This window comes from Dipodomys merriami, unplaced genomic scaffold (assembly GCF_024711535.1).
Source record: "Dipodomys merriami isolate MVZ:Mamm:240054 unplaced genomic scaffold, mDipMer1.0.p SCAF_42, whole genome shotgun sequence".
Classification (NCBI taxonomy): Eukaryota; Metazoa; Chordata; class Mammalia; order Rodentia; family Heteromyidae; genus Dipodomys; species Dipodomys merriami.
This window is the reverse complement of record NW_027205826.1, coordinates 6,180,862-6,203,945: the sequence shown is the minus strand read 5'-3', so window position 1 is coordinate 6,203,945 and position 23,084 is coordinate 6,180,862. Positions and strand designations below refer to the sequence as shown.

At 46.5% G+C, this 23,084-nt stretch overlaps 1 protein-coding gene across 3 annotated transcripts in view; it reads right to left on the bottom strand.

The window, feature by feature from the left end:
- Arsg (arylsulfatase G) overlaps window positions 1–23,084 on the bottom strand; it is a 113,704-nt gene that overhangs the window by 41,729 nt on the left and 48,891 nt on the right. For all 3 annotated transcript variants that reach the window (XM_069993148.1, XM_069993149.1, XM_069993150.1), the window contains exons 3-4: window positions 7,830–8,017; window positions 3,616–3,663 (exon numbers count right to left, since the gene is read on the bottom strand). In XM_069993148.1, the coding sequence (XP_069849249.1) occupies window positions 3,616–3,663; window positions 7,830–8,017 (236 nt within the window). The remainder of the gene's footprint in view (window positions 1–3,615; window positions 3,664–7,829; window positions 8,018–23,084) is intronic.

Genomic DNA, 23,084 nt, shown 5'->3' with positions numbered 1-23,084 from the left:
GCCCGCCTTCTTCACACCAGTGAAAAAAATTAATTTCCTATGATTTAATATTGTGGCGCTCTGGAGTATGTAATTAAAAGAGGATTTGATTAATATCCTTTTTTGAACTAAGCAGAGAAAAATCACTTTGCTGGGTTCTGGCTGTAAGACTAGATTTGCAAAACATCTTGTGATTAGAGTTAACCTAGCATGGGGTGGGGGGCGGGGAGTAGATGGATTATTGAGTATCTGCCATCATCGGTTAAACAGGCACACTTGGTGACAATCGGCTACACATATGACACTTTAAGGGGTGAAAAAAAATTTCACATCTGATAGGAAAATAAAGTATATAGGTGAAGTCCTAAGAGATAAGCAGGTGAGCTAGGTGTGGAAATGTATGCCTATAATTCCAGCATTCAGGAGGCTGAGGAAAGAGGATTGAGAGTTCAAGGCCAGCCTGGTCAAGAAAGAAAGAAAGAAAGAAAGAAAGAAAGAAAGAAAGAAAGAAAGAAAGAAAGAAAGAAAGAAAGAAAGAAAGAAAGAAAGAAAGAAAGAAAGAAGGAAAGAAGGAAAGAAAGAAAGAAGGAAAGAAGGAAGGAAAGAAGGAAGGAAAGAAGGAAAGAAAGAAGGAAAGAAAGAAGGAAAGAAAGAAAGAAGGAAAGAAAGAAGGAAAGAAAGAAAGAAGGAAAGAAAGAAAGAAAGAAAGAAAGAAAGAAAGAAAGAAAGAAAGAAAGAAAGAAAGAAAGAAAGAAAGAGAGACAGGTGGGGGGGAGGGGCGGGGGCAGGAAGAGGAGGCAAACTAACAAGGCAGATTAGAGAATGAAGTTATTCCCAGATATAGGGATGCGATGGGCTGGGGCAGGACTCTCAAAATGTCTCTTGAAGAATGGACGTTGTTGCCAGCAGCCTTCCCTAAGCACCTGGGAAACTGTGTCAGCTCTCTTGATTTCCCTAGTAGTCAACAGAAATCAGATCTCCGAGAGTTTTATTTGCCCACAGCCTGGAACTCCAGGCCAGGTAAACAGGGAGTACTGCCTCCTCAGCTTGGTCTTCTGTCCTTGTACGTACCACAGCCGCTCAGAAACACATTTCCTACTAACCCAGCTATCTCCAGTTCCCAGAGTGCCTTGCACATGAAGCCTCTGTGGCTCTGTGAAGCTGTACCAGGGATGTCCAGTGGGTTCTGGTGTAAAGTCTCCTACAGAATGTCTGCTCCACTCTTGCTCCTTTCATAGTCCCAGCACAACCTGCAGACTTGCCGTCAGCATGGTGACCTGAGTCTTCCCCATCACCGCCATGCTCCTGGAGCTGGGACATTACATCTTCAGCCACCCCGTAAGCGGTGGTATATATGGAATAGCTGGTAAATGTGAGCAGTAGTGGGGTTAAAAATGTGAGTTCCATGCTGCCCTGGTGTATATCAATAGAGCTGGAAACCACATAGATTAGTGGCCCAGCCCTGGCTGCACTTGGTATGAAGATGAGACCAGAGCCAGAGTTAATATCTTGGGTTTTTATGGGCTGGGCCCATAAAAGCTGTTGAAGCTTCTCAACTTTGCTGTGGAAGTAAAAGAGCACCCACAGACAATATGTCCACAGATGCATGGCTGTTTTCCAATAAAACTTTATTTACAAAAACAGACTTGGGACTGGGATGTAGCTCAGTGGCAAAGCGCTTGCCTAGTGAGTGCTAGGTTTGATCCCCAGTACCAAAAAAGAAAAGACAAAAAATATGTATATATGCATATATATATACATATATATGTATATACATATATATATACATACACACATATGTGTATACGTATATATCTATACAGTTTTTTTTTAGAGATCCAAACAGAAACAGACTTGCATACTAGATTTGGGCCATAGGTCTATACCAACTCCTGGTCTAGATAACAGATATTGTTTTCTGGATTTTCCTTCTGAGAAATGACCCAGGGAAAGAAGAGCCTTGGAGACATGTGAGGAACAGGGGACTGTGTGGATGATCTATGGCAGGTGTGGAGAAGCAGCCAGAGGTTTGTGGGAACTAGACAGTACTTGTGGGCAGGGTAAAAAGAGGCAGGAGGGAATGGGAGATACGAACCAAGATAATTCAAGTGTCTACATCAGAAGGCTTTTTGAGACTGTCTGATCCAGGGATAGCAAGTATGTAGGAGGTGTTTCTCTCTCTCTCTCTCTCTCTCTCTCTCTCTCTCTCTCTCTCTCTCTCTCTCTCTCTCTCCCTCCCTCCCTCTGTCTCTCTCTCTCTCTCTCCCTCCCTCTCTCTCTCCCTGTTTCTACTTCCCATTCTCCTGGCATACTCAAAAAAAAATCTAACATGGCACCACTTCCTTGGGGCAGGACTCAGTCTCAGTATCCCTCCCTCCTCAGTATCAGGATTCTGGGAATAAGGACTCACAGTGTCAAAAGTGTGATCCAGTCCAACCCATCACAAGCCAAATATGAATGAAAGACCAAGGGGGAAAAGCAAGACTCCTTCACAGAGCATGGAGAAATCAGGTCTTCACTTTTTCTTTTGGCCATTTTTCAAAAGCACATGTGGAAGCACAATCTGCCAGTTCTAGAACAAGGGCAGGCAGGCAGCCCTTCTTCAGAGAAAATAGGGAGAGCCATTGGGACTAGGGGCGGAGGAGGTGAGGGGTCTGCAAAACAGCCAGAGAAGCACATTCAAGAAAAAGGCCAGCTGCATGCTTATAAAATGGCCAGAGGAAAGGGGAATGGATAGGTAGGGCCCTGGATAAGTGAACAGCCACATAGACTGATCTTACAGCATCATGCTTCTAAGAGAAAATCCAGGGTGTGGGGCATGGCTAAAGTGGGAGAGCACCTGTCTAGCAAGCTTGAGGCCTTGAGTTCAACCCCAGTACAATGCTTAAGGTTATTTTTGTTGTTGTTGTTTTGTTTTGTTTCTGCTGGTCTTACAGCTTGATCGTGGGGCCTGGGACACTGCATTGTCTCTTAGCTTTTTTGCCCAAGGCTAGTAGTCTACCACTTAAACCACAGCTCCACTTTGTTTTGTTTTGTTTTGCCAGTCCTGGGGCTCTGAACTCAGAGCCTGGACACTCAGTAGCCTGAGCTTCTTTTGCTCAAGGCTAGCACTCTACCACTACTTGAGCTATAGTGCCATGTCTGGCTTTTTCTGTTTATGTGGTACTGAGGAATCGAACCCAGGGCTTCATGCATGCTAGGAAAGCACTCTACCACTAAGCCACATATCCAGCCCCACTTCTACCTTTTTAGTGGCTAAATGGAGATAAGAGTCTTACAGACTTTCCTGCCTGGGTTGGCTTTGAACTATGATCTTCAGATCTCAGCTAGGATTAAAGAAGTGTGGGCTGGGAAGTTGGCTCAGTGGTAGAGTGCTTGCCTTGCATGCATGAGGCCATAAGTTCAATCCTCAGCACCACATAAGCACAAAAAAGCCGGAAATGGCGTCGTGGCTCAAGTGGTAGAGTGCTAGTCTTGAGCTGAAGAGCTGAGGGAGAGCATCCAGGCCCAGAGTTCAGCGCCCAGGACTGACCAAAAAAAAAGATGTGAGCCACCTGCCCCTGATTCAAACGTTAATAAGTCCTTTTACACACTCAATCTTCTTTTCTGTCTCCTAAGTAATGAAGCTATTCTTACCTCGGAAGTTGGGGTGATAAGAGCCATGGTGCCCAAGATGCCATTTACCTGTGCAAAAATAAAGAGACGTTCAGAGGAATCCCCAGAGGGACGCCCACACTCTGAGTAGCTTGTCCCACACTCAGTTCTCCATCAGCTTCACGACCAGCCAAGAAGGCAGACAAGCTGGCTTTATCTAGGACTGTCTAGAACCCACGGGGACTGAGCAAGAAAGACTCCGAACGATGTAGGAAAGCCACATATAGACCAGAGCAGTCGGCCCAGGATGCAGGTACCCATGCTGCAGAGTCTCAAAGGCCCCTTCCCGCCTTGCTTCATCATCATCTTCCGCTCAAGGGCTGAGACACCTACAGTGTAGCAAATGAGAAAGCTCAGCCACCTGCTGCTCTGCTTGGTAAATGCATCAGGTTTGGGGAAGTAATTGGGGCTGCATGGCAGACTGACCAGGTCAGAACCTCTGATCTGTTCATTCCCTCTCAGGGTAAGACTCCAGGAAAATGACTCCCAAGGTGAGCAGTTAGAGAAAATGGGAGACAAAGATCTAAACAGGGGCACAACTCAGAAACACAAAGGAAAGAAACTAACGGGCAATCAAAGGAGGATGGCTAAGTAAATGATCAGATAGGGCCTCTATAAAAAAGTCTACCAACTTATTTTTTAAAGACAAATTCAATATTAACAATCAAATCAGGTGTGGTTGGTGGTGCACACCTATAATCCCAACACTCAAGAAGCTGAGGAAGGAGGGCTGAGAGTTTAAGGCCCACCTGGGCTAAATAGAGACCCTGTCTCGAAGAAGAAGGAGAAAGAGAAGAAGGAGAAGAAGAAGGAGCCTGGTAGGATGCCTCACTCCTGTAATCCTAGCTATATGAGAGGCAGAGATCAGGAGGATCATGGTTCAAGGCCAGCCCAAGAAAAAAAGTTAGTGAGACTCCATCTCCATCAGTAAGTTAGACATGAGGGTACGTATCTGTGACCCCAGCTATGTGGAGGCCATTGGTAGGAGGATCTCAATCTGGGGTTGGCCCTGGCCAAAAAGTGAGACTCTACCTAGAAAATAATCTGAAAGCAAATAATAATAATAATAATAATAATAATAGAGGTTGGGAAGGTGGCTCAGTGGTAGAGCGCTTGCCTTGCATGCCTGAGGCCCTGGGTTCGATTCCTCAGCACCACATAAGCAAAAAGAAAAAAAGCCGGAAGTGGCGCTGTGGCTCAAGTGGTAGAGCGCTAGCCTTGAGCTGAAGAGCTGAGGGACAGCGCCCAGGCCCAGAGTTCAAGCCCCACGACCAGACCCAAAAAAAAAAAAAGAAAAGAAAAGAAAAGAATCTGAAAGCAAATAATAATAATAATAATAATAATACTCTAAAAGCAAAAAGGGATGGGGGTGGCTCAGCAGCAAATTCTCACCTAGCAAGCCCCAGGCCTTGAGTTCAAAACTCCAGTACTGCCAAAATAAAACAAAACAAAAACAGTCAGAGAATCTGGATGGAGCTCCGTGAGAGTCCCTTACTCTCTTCCTGCAACTGATCCACAGGTTTGAGAGGGAAAAAAAGAAAAATCTTAACAAAAATTTAGAAGACATGGATTTATGACATGGAAATACAAAATGATATTAAAATTATTTTAATTCCAAAATTATAATAAGGATGAAAAGTTGCTTCAATACTTTATTTTTTATGATTTATTCAGTGACATTTTTGTTGTTGTTATGTGGTACCAAGGAATTGAACCCAGGGCCTCATGCATGCAAGGCAAGCACTCTACTGCTAAGCCACAATCCCAGTCCCATTTAAAAAAACAAAAAAACCAAAAAACTGTAAGGATAAACAAGGTAAGGTGAGGAGTTGAGTGGTATCCTGGACACAGATTAGTAGCACAGTGTGCATGTTGTTTGTTTGTTTGTTTTCCGGTCATGGGGCCTGAACTCTGGGCCTGGGCGCTGTCCCTCAGCTCTTCAGCTCAAGGCTAGCGATCTACCACTTGAGCCACAGCACCACTTCCGGCTTTTTTCTTTTTTGCTTATATGGTGCTGAGGAATCGAACCCAGGGCCTCAGGCATGCAAGGCAAGCACTCTACCACTGAGCCACCTTCCCAGCCCGACAGTGTGAGTGTTGTGAAAGGGACTATTCCTTTAGCAGATTTTACCCTTTCCTCTAAGTGTGCTTTAGTTCATGATTTCAAAAATCTCCTTTCCAGGACAACCAAAGGTGAGAGGAGAGAGGGCAGGGTGGAAGCTGACCAGGGGTCCTGTGAGAGGCTGTTTACTAGTCAGGCACAAGGGGCGGGGTTTGTGGGATGGAGCCCCACCCCTATTTAGCATAGGCTTCTTGGCCACGCCCATCCTGGCAGTGCCTGTAAGTTGCCCCTCCCCCCCAGTGGGAACTGAGTGTGGTTGTTGTGGTGTCAAGGTGTTGGAGTAATTTTACCTTGGGGGATTGAGAAGGGGGAGAAAGGGACTGGAAAGAGAGGCGGCTGGATCTTAATTGGCCCCTTCTCCAACTGATGGAGGCTGGCCCTTCTGGGACAATACCACCCCTTCAGTTGGAGCACAACGACAAATTCTTTAGGCCAGAGGAGGGGTACAGACAACACTAGAGGTGCCAGGGGCCTTGATTCTGGTAAAACAGCCTCCAACAGGTGAACGGGGAGGCTGCAGGCACTGGTGGCTCATTCACAAGGGCCTTGGCTGTCACCTGCCGGTGGGCACACCCTCCCATGCCACTTCACTGTGGTGGAGAGAGGCAGGACTCCCGCTGCAGTGAGCTCTTTGAGTGACTAACAATCAGAGGCTGCTCCTGGGGAGGCTGGAGGGACGGCTGGGTCATCTCAGCCTCTGCAGGAGGCCCATGGAAAAAGAAGGCAGAGGGCCATCGAGACCAGCCTCGATCCTGGTAGAGGCCAGGAAGCAAGGCCTCTCACCAGCCAGAAACAGTCCTGTCACTGCACAATTAAGAAACATCACATGCATGGAACACAGTAAATGTCAGCACTTAAAGACGTGACTTCACAATATGCATGCATGCATGCAAGTATGTATGTACATATGTACTACTTACATACACATGTATATACGTATGCCAAGACCTGGGAATGTATTTTCTCTTCCTTCCTTCCTTTTTCTTCCATCCTTCATTCCTTCTTTTTCTTCTTTCCTTCCTTTTTTCCCTCCTTCCTTCCTTCCTGCCTGCCTTCCACCCTCCCTTCTTCCCATCTTTTTCCTTTCCCTCCTTCACTCCCATCCTCCCTTCTTCCCTCCATTCCTTTCTATGGCAATACTGAGAGCTTGAACTCAGGGCCTTGTGCTTGCCAGATTCCCTAGATACTGTTGTGTGCTTCTAGCCCAGTTTGTGCTGGTTATTTTTGAGATAGGGTTTCCCTTTCTACATAGAGTGCCTGCCTGACCCTCAATCCACCTACTTTCAGGCTTCCCACTGTCATTGGGATCACAAGCTCAAGCCTTGTCCCATCTTCTTTCTTCCCTGGGCTGGCCTGGAACTGCGAACCTACCCATCTCAACTAACCATGCAGTTCCACAGACAGACATACCACTGCACCCAGCTCTGGTTTGAGAATGGGTCTCAGGAACTTTTCTTCCTGGGCTGCCTTCAATCAGTGATCTTGCAGCTAGGATTACAGGCATGGGCGACTGCCCTGGACTATTTGCTTTCTTGATCAAAGTAAGACACCTGAGGCTAGAACCCTTTCCCCTTACTTCTTGCTTCTTTGAGCCGAAGAACTGCCAAGGGCATTGAGGCAGCAAGAACTAGGACAAAAGCCCATCCATTTTAGGGAGGGTGGCTTAGACCTTTAATCCTAGCTCCTAAGGGGGCTGAGATCTGAGGATCACAGTTGGAGGCCACACAGTCCCCTCTCACACCCCCACGGAGGAGTCCATGAGACTCTTAGCTCCAATTAACCACCAAAAAGCCAGAAGTGGAGCTGTGGCTCACGCATTAGCACTGAGCAAAAGAGCTCAGGGACAACACCCAGGCCCTGAGTTCAAGCCCCAGTACTAGCAAACACACACACACATGCACGCACGCATGCACGCACACGCACACACACACACACACACACACACACACACACACACACACACACACACACACACACACAAAAGAAAAAAGCAGACATGGGCAGAGGAGATAAAGGCTCTTCTGCAAGCAGGAAGCAGCCAGATAAACACATAGGGCACAGCACCCAGCGTTACCTATCATGCCGGTGACATAGCCAGCCTGCCGCAGCACCTCAGCTAAGGTGGTCTCGTTGAGCGGAAGGCCCCCCACAGATGTGACCGCAAAGTTATGTGTGACTCCATTGCGAAGGCCAAGCCGGCCGGTGAGCAGGGAGGCTCGGGAGGGCGAGCAGGTGGAGGCCGCTGCGTGGAAGTCCACAAACCTGTGTGCAAAGGAATGAGATCAGGACCTTGACAGCCACATGAAGGGAAACCAAGAGACATGGTGACTCCCACTCAGTCCCTGAGATCCCAGTACCAGGAAAAGGCAGTCCAGAGAAGCAATGAAACTACTTCATGGCCACACAGCAAATTCAGAGCCAATGGGTATGAATTTGCAGATTCCATATTTCAAAGTAGCTTACTTACAAATATAGGGGGCTAACCCTCAAATGAGTACTTGAGCCTCTTAGAATTATTCCTAGATAGACACAGAACTGCAAAATAAATAAATCAACAAATGGCTTTGCCCAAAGGACAAATTGCCGGCTGAGGTGCAATGGTATGACTTCCTATTTCAGGTTGCACACCACAATGTCCCTTTTGCTGTGACATGTGTGCACAGCTTGAACTCAGGACCTCCTCTCACTCAGAAGTGGCTTTTTCGCTCAAGGCTGGTGTTCTACCACGTGAGCCACACCTTCAGCTCTGCTTTTAGTGGTTAATTGGAGATGAGTCTCATGGACTTTTCTGCATTGGCTGGCTCCTAACTGTAATCCTCAGATCTCAGCCTCCATAGTAGCTAGGATTACAGGCATGAGCCACCAATGAGTGAAGGACTAGACTTGGGCTTTTTGTTGGTAATGTTACCCCCAAAATGCTTCAAGTAAAGTGTTAAGACTACTGTTCTGAAGCTCAAGTGGGCTGTGGTGTGCGCTTCACGGAGAAAATGATGTGTAAGATGTGCTCGGTGCTATTGTGGAGTTCAATCCTAAAGAATCAGAAATGGGCATTAAAGAAGTAAAATGTCAGCCGGTGCCCATGGCTCACACCTGTAATCCTTCCTAGCTATTCAGGAGGCTGAGATCTGAGGATTGTGGTTCAAAGCCAGCCTGGGCAGGAAAGTCGTAAAACTCATCTCCAATTAACCACCAGAAAACTGGAAGTGGTGCTGTGGCTCAAGTGGTAGAGTGCTAGCCTTGAGCTGAAGAGCTCAGGGACGGTACCCAGGCCCAGTTCAAGCCCCACAACCAACAACAACAACAACAACAACAACAAAGAAGTAAAATGTCTTTAAACAACACACTAAACATGACTGTGTATCTTTTTTGGGGGGAGGGTACTGGGGCTTAACTCAAGACCGCTCTCTCACTTGGCTTTTTCACTCAAAACTAGTTCTGTACTATTCAAACCATTCCTCCAGCTCAGCCTTGTGCTGGTTAATTGGAGGTAAGAGTCTCATGGATTTGTCTGCCTATGATGACTGAACTGTGATCCTCAGATCTCAGCCTCCAGAGTAGCTAGGATTACAGATATGAGCTACCAGCACCTATGGTTTAACTTTTGTATCATGGAAGCGTCTGATTTGAAAATAAATCAATTTAATTGCAAGGAAAACTAAGCAGAACCTATTTAAAAAATAAAAGTGCAGCAAGTAAGCCCTACTATATAAAAACTTGCTAATAAGACCACCAGGAAAGCATCCTTTCAAGTGAAATTAGCTGCACATCCAGCTAGATGTCCCAGTGGAATCTAATTGAAGGACCAAGATTTTCAGAACTGTAAGAAGCCCAGAAGCTGTACCCTTGGTTGAAACATTGTTACTCAGATTTTTTTTTGGGGGGGGGGTCTGGTTGTGGGGCCTGAACTCTGGGCCTGGGCGCTATCCCTCAGCTTTTCAGCTCAAGGCTAGCGCTGTACCACTTGAGCCACAGCGCCACTTCCAGCTTTTTTCTTTTTGCTTATGTGGTGCTGGCGAATCGAACCCATGGCCTCAGGCATGCAAGGCAAGTGCTCTACCACCTAGCCACCTTCCCAGCCCCTTGTTACTCAGATTTTGAAAATAATATATATACATATATATCAGAATAAAGCAAATAAGTAATTATATTAATGTTCCTATAGGGAGCCAAGGTTTCAGTATGACAAAATAGAAACAAAGAGATAAAAGTAAAAGAAGATGAGTCCTACAATAGGAAAATAACTCACAAGGTCCTTGTGGAGCTCAGGACACAGTACAGCAATAGAGACCTTTCTAGCATGCTTACAAGGCCCTAGCTTTGGTCTCCAGGACCACAAAAACAGATAGGTGGGCACCAGTGACTCACACCTATACCCTTAGCTACTCAGGAGACTGAGACTGGTTCAAAGTCACCAGCCCAGGCAGAAAATGCCTCGAAACTTTGTCTTCAATGAATAAGCAAAATGTTGAACTGGAAGCATGCCTCAAGTGGTAGAGCACTGGTCTTGAGCAAGAAAGCTAAGCAACAGTTTGAGACACTTAGTTCAAGTCCCAGTACAGGCTAATTAATTACTTAATTAATTAAAAGAGAGGAAATGTTATTTTAAATGCACGAACATATATATTTCCTGGCCGCTATTAAGTGAAAGACCTAGAAATGGTGACTCCTCTGTCAATGAACATATTCCTGCCCAGTCCGCAAAAGGAACCAAAGTATGAGGAAAGGGAGTGAGTCTAGGCCATCTTGTAGCAGATAGCAAAAATCCAAAACAGCTTCCAGAAAGAGCTCAGAGAGGCTGCTGCTGGCCGGCCAAATCTGGGGCAATTTGGACATCAAAAGAATAACTCCTATAACGTACTATAAACCATGAATTAATAAAAATCCATGAACCTATACTGACATTAAAGTCATTTCTTACCACTGTAGAATAGAATACCAACTTCTGCTCTAGGAATTCATAATTAGATAGGGGCCAGTGGTTCATTCATACCTCTACTCCTAGCTATTCAGAAGACTGATATCTGAGGACCAAGGTTCAAAGCCAGCCCAAGTAGCAAAGTCTGTGAGATTCTTATCTCCAGCTAAACAGCAAAAAGCTAGAAGTGGAGCTGCTGCTTAAGTGGTAGAGAACCAGCTTTGAGTACACAAGCTATGAGACAGCCCTGAGTTCAAGCCCTAGTATGTACACACACACACACACACACACACACACACATCATAATTAAAAGGAAAAGAGTTAAAGGTTTACCTGGACCCACTGGAACAAACATGTCATTACTAGGAAATGGGGGATAGCAGCTTGCGGCCACAGAAGGGGCAGGCAGGTTTAGAAAGCCACCAGTTCTTCAGCCTCCTGTATAACAACTGATGATCAGTGGAGATAGGTTTTCATTTAGGGTCATCCTCAGGCCACTTACAAATTGGACAGAACTGACAATTAGCTGCTTATAAAGTGATTCAATCTAGTGTGGCTAGTAATAGGCCGCTGACCTCTCGTGTCTCCTGGCAGGATACAATATGAAGTTTATAAAATCAAAGAGTCTCACCAAAAATCATTTAACCGAACCTAATCAAACTTCAGGAGGTAACTTCCAGGTTAAAGGAAATACAGCTACTGGGAGAACAAATTAAATGCCACCACGAGGAAACGAATGAGCAAGTGTGTACCCAGGGTGCTTCTACAAGACAAAAAGTCAGTGCCAAGTCAGGTGCCAGTGGCTCAACCTGTAATCCTTAGCTACAGAGGAGGCTGAGACCTGAGGATCAAGGTTCAAAAACCAACCCAGGCAGACAAATCTGTTAAATTCTTATGTCCGATTAACCAACAAAAAGCTGGAAGTGGAGATGCGGCTCAAGTGCCAGTCTTGAGCAAAAAAGCCAAGCGAGAATGTAAGGCTTTGAATTCAAGTATGGGGGGGGGAAGAGAGAGAGAGAGAGAGAGAGAGAGATGGAGAGAGAAGAGAAGAGAAGAGAGAGAGGTAAAGAGAGAGAGAGAGAGAGAGAGAGAGAGAAGTCAATGTTGTGGGGGAAAAAAATGGAAAATGTGGCTGAGGATGGGTGATGTTCTACGTGAAGGGAAACCAAAGAGACAAAAGGAACAATCATCCACCATGCTTGACTGGGTCTCACTTCAAATAAACTAACAGTATATCTGGGGAGGTAATTAAGGAAGCTTTAATGTGGACTGGGTGTAAGACAGTAAAGAGTCCTTGTTGGTCTTCGAGTACAATAACAAGATTATGCACAGATGGCTATGTTCGCATCTTCAGAGTGCATTCTACAGTATTTGTAGCGAAGGAATATGATGAGAAAAAATGATTCAGAGAAAAAAACCATCATAATGTATAGATGGAACAAATATAAGCCAAACCAGCCAAAAAGAACAATGTCTGTCTCTTTACTGGACACAAAATGGGTATTTACAAAATGTGTGCTCATCAGACAATACCAGTGCTCTTTTTGTTTCTTGGCAACATATCAAGTCTTGCTAAAGAGACCTGGGTCTTCAGCAATCCCACTTTTGGGCATTTACCCAAATGTTCACAAACAAGACCACACTAAAGCTACCAGCACAACTATGTTTATTGCAGCATTATTTACCATAGCTAAGATATGAAACCAACCCAGATGCCCCTCAGTAGATGAATGGATCAAGAAAATGTGGTATATATACACAATGGAATTCTATGCCTCCATCAGAATGACATTGCCCCATTTGTTAGGAAATGGAAAGACTTGGAAAAAATTATATTAAGTGAAGTAAGCCAGGTCCAAAGAAGCCTAGGTCCCATGGTTTCCCTTAGTTGCAATATCTACTATATGTCTGAGTCAAGCAGAAAAGGTCAGATAAGGTGATGTTAGAGAAATGAACCCTAAGATATGTATTCAAATGTTTTTTTTCTTTCATGCAATTGTTTCTAACACATTTATAAGATTATTTCTTTGTTGCTTTGTATGTCCCTCCCCCACAGTATAACCTCTGCTTTCACTGTATTTGATGTCGGTATAATTTGTGGAGGGGAAGGGCAAAAACAAATCGTTTAAATAGGGATACAGGTGGACCTATTGCAACAATGAGATGTACAAGTCGTTATGTTGAAAACGAATTTTACGACTTTGGTGGGGGGGGGAGGATTGGGTGAGGGCGGGGGGGGGGGGTAGGATGGGAAGGGATGGGAAGGGTAAACAAAGGAGGAGGCTACAATGCCTGATAAGAAATGTACTCATTATCTTGCCCATGTAATTGTAACCCCTCTGTACAGTACTTTCACAATTTAAAAAAAAAAAGAGAGAGACCTGGGTCTTAGTGGCAGGAGATGGGCCGATCTGAACCCTTTCTTCCCTTCCTCCTCTCCCCTCCTTTTCTACTTTCCTCTTTATTCCTCTCTTCAGCCCCTGCTGGCTTCCAACTCAAGATCTTCCTGCCTCTGCTTCCTTATTGCTCAGATAATAGTATATGCCATCACACTCACCTCTGACACTGTGTGTGTGTGTGTGTGTGTGTGTGTGTGTGTGTGTGTGTGTGTGTGTGTGTGTGTGTGATAATACCAGGGTTTGAACTCAGTACCTCAAACTCCCACTGGATTTGCTTGCTCACAGCTAGTGATCCACTTGAGCCACACCTCCAGTCCAGAATTTAACTAGTTACTTGGAGATGGAGCTGTGTGGCTTTTTCTGCCCCTGCTGACTTCAAACCACTATCCTCCAGGTTGGTGTGCACCACTGGAGCCTGGCTTCCTGACAACATTTAAGGTGACAAAGCAAAGACATTCTCAGAGAGCAGGAAAATCACAGTGTGAGAGCCCAGCCCCGCCTGTCTGGAAGTGGGCTCAGCCCTCCAGCCGCATTCTGGGAAGCAGGTCTGAGGATATCTCCATCTGACAGAATGAGGGCAGGGAAGGCATCTATGCCAACAGGCACTGAGCTGGGCGAGGCCCTCCCTCTAGAGCCACAGGGAGCTCCTGGGCTCAGCCAGCACTTCCCTCCTGACCCTCAGGCTCTTGCAGACTTGGAAAAAACACTCCTTCCTCCAATCTGCATTCCCAGGCCTGCGGGCCTTCCAGTGCAGCCCTAGGAGTTAGGCCTGCAAGGATTATCCAGACCAAACTATGGGTGCAAAGGCCAACATCCCTGATGTTGATGTTGCAAGATGAACATCTAAGCACCTTCTGAGGACCAGTAGCAACTGTTGTCCTTAGCATGCCAACACATAGCCAGGCACCAGTGGCTCACGCCTGTAATTCTAGCTACTCAGGAGGCTGAGATCTGAGGATTGTAGTTCAAAGCCAGCTGGGGCAGGAAAGTCTGTGAGACTTTTTTTTTTTTTTTTTTTTTTGGTTGTGGGGCTTGAACTCTGGGCTGTCCCTCAGCTCTTCAGCTCAACGCTAGCACTCTACCACTTGAGCCACTGCGCCACTTCCAGCTTTTTCTGCTTATGTGGTGCTGAGGAATCGAACCCAGGGCCTCATGCGTGCAAGGCAAGCGCTCTACCACTGAGCCACCTTCCCAGCCACAATGTCAAGGTTTTTTTGTTTGGTTTTGTTTGGTTTTGTCGGTCATGGGACTGAACTCTGGGCTTGGGCGCTGTCCCTGTGCTCTTCAGCTCAAGGCAAGCGCTCTACTGCTTGAACCACAGTGCCACTTTCTCTGTGAAATTCTTATCTCTAATAAACCACCAGAAAACTGGAAGTGGTGCTATAGCTCAAGTGGTAGAGCACAAGCCTTGAGCTAAAGAGCTCAGGGACAGCACCCAGGCCCAGAATTCAAGCCCAGAATTCAACCGGAAAAATAATTGCCAAAACATCCCAGCCCTGGTTCATACCTTAGCTCCCTAAACAAAAATCATTTCCAAGCCTGGCCTATTCCCTGAGATAGAAACACACTGACCCTCTTCACTCCCATTCCCAACTGGTCTCATTACTCTCAGAGCTAATGCTTAGAAATACTGGCTGCAATCCAGGCACGTTACCTGCATGAAGGCATGAGCAACTGTTGCTCCCTGGGCTGACTCTGGTTTAAAGTTTTTGTTCCAAATGGATGGCTCAAGTTTACTAGTGACATCTCTTTATACAAGCCAGCAGAATCAACTCCACAATCTATAGGGCCCAGGGAAAAATGAAAAGGCAGGACCCCATGTTCAAACGCTAACAAACATGGTCTCAGGAGGAAGAAAAGGCTATGAGAATCTTATCAGAGCACTAGCCTTGAGCAAAAGAGCCAGGCAAGAAAGCAAGGCCCTGAGTTCAAATTCCAGTACACACACACACACACACACACACACACACACACACACACACAACATGGCAACAATAAAGCATCCAATTTAAAGCAAGGTTCTTCTAAGTTCAGTCTCTGTGCCCCTCCCTGAACCACATGTCCATAAAGCAAGCATAATAGCGTCAACCAGGACTTAAATCATGGTTCATGCTGTAGCCCACTGGACTTCTCCAGAGTTGGGGAAGAAATCACTGTTGGTCTTTTTTGTGTGTATGCTGATACTGGAACTTGAACCCAGGGTTTGGGCACTGTCCCTTAGGTTTTTCACTCAAGGCTGCACTCTAGCATTTGAGCCATATCTCTGCTTTGGGCTTTTTGCTGGTTAGTTAAGAGTCTTACAGACTTTCCTGCTGGGGCTGGCTTTGAATCTCAATTCTCAGCCTCCTGAGTAGCAAGGATTACAGGCATGAGCCACTGGGGCTCAATTTAGAAAACGTGTGCTTTAAGACAAACTTGACACATGATGGGCTGGCTGCCAAAAGAACTGCAGATGCCTCCCCTAGTCTGTTGGAAGTTCGGGTCCTATTTTGTCACTCATAGTAAGTCTTTAAGTTCTCCTGGAGTTGAGAAAAGTCAAGCGTAGCGAAGATCCTATAAAAGTCTGCCCTGTTCCTTGGAGTCTGCTAATAGGGAAGGGGGAAAAAGTCCCCTCTAGGGGGAATCTGAGACAGCCCAGGTTCCATCGCTATCCACTCAGATGTATTAGAGATAAGTCGGCTGTGTCTCCTCTACCAACCTGAGATAATAATATTCCTGCTAGCCCATGTGAGGCAGGGGAGGCCCGGGCCACTGGGAGTTCCAAGGCTGTCGGGTGCTGGCTCTGCACAACTCTAGGGGCAGTGATCTCCTCAGCATACAACAACGAAAACCTTTGGGGCCTGGACCCAACTGGAGCCCCAGGCTGGATACATCCCTAGCCAGGAGCCTTGGTAGAGGTACAAATAGCACTAATGTCCTTGTTTAATACCAATCTGGATCCCATCATCCAAGGTCAACCTCATGCTTCCCAAAGCTTTTGCTCCCCTCCAGCCACTCCCTTCTCTTCTTTCTAGAATGTCCCCAAGTTTATTCCTGCCTCAGGCCTGTGTGTGTGTGTGTGTGTGGTGTGTGTGTGTGTGTGTGTGTGTGTGTGTGTGTGTGTGTGTGTGTGTGTGTGTGTGTGTGTGTGGACACTTTGCTCTGGTTTCCACGTGACTGACCACTGGGCCCCAGTTCAAATTTCACCTCTTGGAGGAGGCCATGTCGTTCTTTGCCCTTGGCTTATCTCCCCTTATCTTGAGATCCACAGATCTGTCTGCTTGTGTGATGCCCGCCCTCTGGTCCTAAATAGTCACAGCATGTCTGCCACCTCCCCTGCAGCCCCAGGACTGGCTCCTCTACTTGGTGAGTCCTGGTTCTTCTGGTTGGGCTGGACAGACATGCCACTGCCACTGGCTTGCTTGCTTCCCTGGGCTCTCTGCAGACTTGTCCTGGGGGGGAGGGACACACAGATAGGAAGATGCCACAGGGCATTCCTCCCTTTGCTGATCACAGTGCCACCCCGCAGATACATGGGCATCGCCTCTACCTAGATCTGTTGGTGGTGTTCAACCAACTACAACCCAGCTATCTGGGGGCGGGGGGTGGGGGGAGAGGGCAGCACTCAAAGCAAAGGAAGCCTTTCCATTAAACAGGCTCCAATCTAACAGAAGGGTGAAGATGTATGCAGTTCACAAGAAAGATATGCTGGAATTCAAGCCAGGTACTGGTAGCTCACACCTGTAACCCTAGTTATTCGGGAGGCTGAGCACAAGAAGGATAGCATTTTAGCCGGGCGCTGGTGGCTCACGCCTGTAATCCTAGCTACTCAGGAGGCTGAGATCTGAGGATCGCGGTTCAAAGCCAACCCGGGCAGGAAAGACCGAGAGACTCCTATCTCCAATAAACCACCAGAAAACCGGAAGTGGCGCTGTAGCTCAAGTGGTAGAGCGCTCGCCTTGAGCTGAAGAGCTGAGGGACAGCGCCCAGGCCCAGAGTTCAAGCCCCACGACCGACCAAAAAAAAAAAAAAAGAAGGATAGCATTTTGAGGCAAGCTTAAGCAGAAAAGTTAATGAGATCCCCTTCTCAACCTATAGCTGAACACAGTCCATGCGCCTGCTATGGTGGCTACAAGGAAGGCTGAGATTGGAAGGATCGTGGCAGAGAAATCTGCAAGACTCCACCTCTACTGAGGAAAGCTGGGTGTGGTGGCGCAAGCCTGAGATCCCAGCGACAACAAGAAGTGTCAAAGTAGGCAGTGCAGGTAGATGCTGGAGTGGGAAGCAAAACCATAGCCTAAAAACAACCAGGGAAAAACAGCCATGGCTCAGCAGTATCACAGAAGACAAGCAAACACAAGGTTCCGAGTTCAAACCCCAGTAACCAGCACAAGATAGAGAGAAAGACAGAGAGAGGGGGGAAGGAGGGAGAAGAAGACACGTTGAAGTTCAAACTCCCAGTACCTCAGATGAGTGAGTTATGATGAAGTCACACTGGAGTAGAGTGGGGTCTTTATCCAATAATCAGTGTCCTTGTTAGAAGAGGTGAGATGCCCAAGAATAGTGTCATGGTAAGAACCAGACACACAGAGGGAAGATGGCAAGCTGTCAAAAGCCAAGGAATTTCTGGGGCCAGCAGAAGCTAAAAGAAAAAAAGCAATGAGCTGGGTATTAGTAGCTCACACCTGTAGTCCCAGCTACTCAGGGAGCTGAGATCTGAGGATTGTGGTTCAAAGCCAGCCTGGGTAGGAAAGTCCGTGAGACTCTTATCACCAGTGAACTACATGGAGTCATCATAGCAGCATTAAGTAACTAATAACCACCTTATACAAGGCCGAAGTCTCTACCCAATAGAATTCTTATTCCTGGAACATCTTGAACCCCAACTTTCCCCACACCCCACACAATATAGTAGCTCAATATCTCAATTTTGCTGGTCCCTCAGCATCCCTTCCAAATTCCTACCCATCCCCCATACCCCACCCTTGTCACAAAGTCTTTCCTTGTCTCCCTAGAGATGAGCCTTACCATTGACTTGTGGAGCCGGTGAAACAATCCCACGGCCCTCTCATGGTGAAGGGAGACACTTCTCTGGCAATATCAGAGCATTTTAGAGATGAGAATGCAGAAACAGAGAGCTGAAATACTAGCCTAAGTTCACATGGCTGGTGTGACACAGAGCGATCTTACACCACTGTTTCTAATCATTGTACTACCATGATTGTAGACAGTAGGAGATGACAGAGCTAGAATCTGAACCCCGAGTCTTCCCCACTACAGAGCCATCTGAGGGAAAGCTGAACTAGCAGACCATTACAAGATGGCCATTACCCAGGTGGCAACGAGGCCATCATCACAACGTGGGAGCTGACATTCGCATGGAAGGTTCTGATTCACTCGTGGTGATGTGAATCGTGAGAGCCTAACTCAAGCATACAAGAGAGCACATAACCCACATGACACTGAGCAAGACACAGCAAGGCCATGTCCCAACTCACTTCCAAGGATGACACTGGAACTGGAGTGTCAGCATAGTCAACAAACTTTCTTCCTAAGCACAAGTTACATGGGAAATCAGAGCCCAAAGTTTGCCTCTGTAAGGGTGAAGTTCATTCATGCTACAGGACCAGGCAACAGGGCTTTTGTCCACTGACCAGGCAACAGGGCTTTTGTCCACTGTAGATCAATTTCTTTCTTTCTTTTTCTTTTTCAAACCCATACTGGGGCTAGCCTAGAACTCAGGGCCAGGGTGCTGTCTCTTAGCTTTTTCACTCAAGGCTGATGCTTTACCATTTTAGTCACACCTCCACTTCCAGCTTTTTAGAGCTTAAAGATAGAGTCTCACAGACTTTTTGCCTAGGCTTGCTTCAAACCACGATCCTCAGACTCAGCTAGGATTATAGGCATGATCAATCAATCCACTAGCACCTGGCTGGACTGATTTTTGACAAAGGGTCTGTAATACTCAAAAACACCATTATTTCTTTATTTCTGACTACTGTGGATTATATATTTGTATTCCCTAAAAATTCAGTATGGAAGCTTTAGCCACCAATGTGCTGGTATCTGGAGGTGGGGTTCTTGGAAGGTTAATTAGATTTAGAATGGGTCATGAAAACTGAGTCTTCATGAAGGGGGAAAAAAAGACCACAGCTCTTTCTCTTTGCTTTATGAAAACAGCATCGAGGGGAAAGAAAAGCTTTCTAAATAACCAGGCCATTTTAGTTTATTAATTAATCCCTGCCAAATAGAGGCAGTGCCAGAAGAGGGTAGGCCATGCTAGGAACGGGGGTGGGTAAAATGCAGGATAAGTTATGAAGATTACATTTTAGGGGAGGCCAATGGAGGGGGACAGTGAGAGGTGGTCATCCGTAAACCAGGAAGCGGGGCCTCACTAGAACCCACCCATGCTGGCACTCTCATCACGGACTTCTACCTCCCAAAAGGTGAGAAATGTTTGTCACTTAAGACATCCAGTCCGTGGGTTTGTTGTTACAGCTGCCTGATACCTTCAGCAGTGCCAAGAATACCTTGCTTGAATGTCCTTCCTTCTGCTCCCCGTGTGTGGGCTCTCCCTGGGCAGGATTAATGCCTTTCAGCTCTTTGGGGAGACTATATCCTATCTCTCCAGCAAGAAACAGCTCCCTTGCAGATTGTCCATTCTATAAGGATGGGCTTTAGAGGTTCAAACTCCTAGTCGGAAGCACAGTGCTTTGGTGGGCCAGGACTACTCTAGCAATTTCTGTTGGAGAGAAACTCAGGTTATTTGATTGGAAAAAAACTTGTTGGCCCGTTTTTTTTTTACCTAATCACTTAAGCTGATGCTCTGGGGGCTGAGTTGCTTGCCCATGGTATGTTAAAGTTCATAGCTAAACTCTCACAAGCAATGTATTCCCTTTATTTTCAGATCTTTGGAAAGCCTCTATCAAACTCCCTTTAGAACTAACCTGTATATTATACACACACACATGCATACACACACACTCTCACACACTCTCACACATACACACACACACACACACACACACACACACCTCTACTCCCCCTTCTTGGCACTGTCTCTATTCCACAGGGACTAATTAATGAGCTAACAAGACCTTGTTATTTGGAAAGGGCTTTTTGTGTTGTTGTTGTTTTTTTCCCCCAAATCTATCTGGGCAGGCTCAGGCCGGTTCACCAACAGGGGTCCTCATTAAAATCTGAAGGACCAAAGTTAGAAATGCAAGGCCAGACAGTAACAAGAAAATCAGCACAAATTAAGACACAGCCAGACAGAAACCAAAGCAACTTGCCATTGCATAAATTACACATACTAAGAGCCAGGGAGGAGGCTGGTTGGAAAGACTGCCACTAAAGAGCCCCGGAGCGACAGCACATTGCAAAATTAAGTATGGTCGGCTTTCATATACAGAGAATTAAAAAAAAAAAAAATAGAGGAGGATGCTTCATGTGGTAACTCTCTTAATTACTATGTGACCAGAATAAAAATGATTCTGGCTCTATTCATAATTTAAAGGCTAGGGAGAGTGGGACAGAGTTTAAAACTCATTGGCTTTTAAACCAGGCACTGGTGACTCACCCCTGGAATCACAGCTACTCAGGAGGCTGAGATCTAAGGATCATGGTTAAAGGCCATCCCAGGTTTTGTTTTTTTTTTAAGTCCAAGAGATTCTTATCTCCAATTAACCAACAAAAAGGCAGCAGAAGTGAAGATGTAGCTCAAGTGGTAGAGTGCCAGCCTTGAGCAAAAAAGCCAAGCAGGAACAATGTGAATTCCAGTAAGACACAGGCACCTGGGTGCCACCTGCCCAGGCATCTCTCTCCATCATGAGGACGCTAAGTGAAAGTTCAAACGGATGCTATAATGTGCCCTCTGTCTTCCCTAGTATACTGGAACATTCCATCAGCTGTAGCCCAAGGTCTTCAGTCTCTCTGGGCCCCCTACCTACCTTTAGGACCAAGCCCAAACTATAAGCATGCACATGACGCGCTCCACCCAGTTGCCCGGCCATTGGCCCAGCCTTGCGCTCTCCTGCAAGCCCCCAGGAAAGCAAAGTGATTGTTTGGATTGTGGATGTGTTGCCAGGATCAATGACAATGTCCAGGGGGAGGCTAAATGCAAGGACCTTCCAGATCCTTCACTCCTGCCTTCCCCTGTCTGCATACTCTTCTCTCCTTTATCTGGCTAATTCCTAGGTTACCCTTAGATTCCAGTTTAGGCCCATTATGCATTCCTCTAGGCTTGTCTTTCTCCTCCTGTTCCACACCACAGTGTCTTTAACATGGATTCTCTGTCTGAGCTTTACCAATCAGAAGGTGAAAAATCCAACACCAAGACTTTCCCTTTCCTACCAGTGACCAATGCATAGACGATGGGTTAAATCTGCCCCCAAAGCCAGGTACTCTGGCTAGTTGTTATAAAGGTGCCTAGGTTTTGAGATGTATAAGAATCTGCCCTTCTGCATTTTGGGGGAGGTACCAGGGATTTGAACTCACAACCTTGCCCTTGCTAGGGGCCCTACTGCTGAGCCAGGCACCCAGCTATTCATACTTAAGCCCCTTCCCATCCCCCCCCCTCCATCACCAGGTAGGGTTTTTTTTGGTTGGTCATTGGGTTTGAACTCTGGGCCTGAGTGCTGTCCCTCAGCTCTTCAGCTCAAGGCAAATGCTCTACCACTTGAGCCACAGTGCCACTTCTGGTTTTCTGGTGGTTAACTGGAGATAAGAGTCTCATGGACTTTCCTGTCTGGGCTGGCTTTGAACCATGATCCTCAGATCTCAGTCTCATGAATAGCTAGGATTACAGGTGTGAGCCACTGGTACCCAGCTCAGGTAGGGTTTTATACTTTCACCCAGGCTGTATTTGGACCCCAATCCTCCTACCTCTACAGCTAGGATTACAGTGTATCACCATGCCCAGCTGCCTCCTACATTCTTGTCTTCATTTGCCTGCCAGCATTTGCCTCATGGCCACCTCAGGAGAGCTTCACTGTTGAAGAATGACTCCTCTGGAAGACCTATAGAGGAATGGAAACAGCCAAGTGGATGGGCTACTTGGAACAGGAACTTGGTAGGGACGCCAAGGCTCTGCCAGTTAGTAATTCAGTTCCTTTTCTCTTCTCCAAGGTCAGCTACCATCCAGTCACTGTGTTTTCCCATCTCTTAAGCCCTCCTATTTGTTGAGTGTTCACTGCCCAAGTTGGCAGGTAGGCGATACACAACTTTCATGCTCTTCTGACCTATTTACCCAAGGCACAAAGATGCCAAGCCGCCTGTCCCACAATGCAGATGGTACACAGAGCAGATAGAACGGAAACTCCCAAAGCCAACAACTCAGTGTTAAGAGTGAAGGTCAGAGGAAATGAAGGCTTCTCCCAATGGGAATCCTCTGAGTCCTATACCTAAGCTGCCTTATGGGGGTGGGGGTGGGCCCAGTGTGGGGAGACTGAAGTGGAAGGATTACATGATGGGGGAAGGTCTTCCTCTCTCCAGTACCAGTCTCCTTTAGAATGTTTTTTCTAGCTAAGCATGGTGGTGTATGCCTATAATTCCAGCATTCAGGAAGCCAAGGCAGGAGGATCCTGTTTGAGGCCAATTTGGGCTAAATAATAAGACTCATGAACTTGTACCAGCTGGTACAGGTTCACGCCTATAATGCTAGCTACTCAGGAGGCTGAGATCTGAGGATCGTGACTCAAAGCCAGCCCAGGCAGGAAAGTCCATGAAACTCTTATCTCCAATTGACTGCTAGCAAACTGGAAGAGCACTAGCCTTGAGTGAAAAAGCTCAGAGACAGCACCCAGGCCCTGAGTTCAAGCCCCATGACCAACCAAAGAAAAGAAAAAAGAAAAGACCCAGCCACTGATATAATCTGAGCTATTCTGCAAGGCTGAGGTCTGAGGCTCACAGTTCAAAGCCTAACTCAGGCAAGATAAATCCAAGAGACTCATCTCTAATTAACTAGCAAAAATCTGGAAGTGGACCTGTGGCTCAAGTGGTAGAACACCAGCTTTAAGCAAAGAAAAGCTAAGGATCA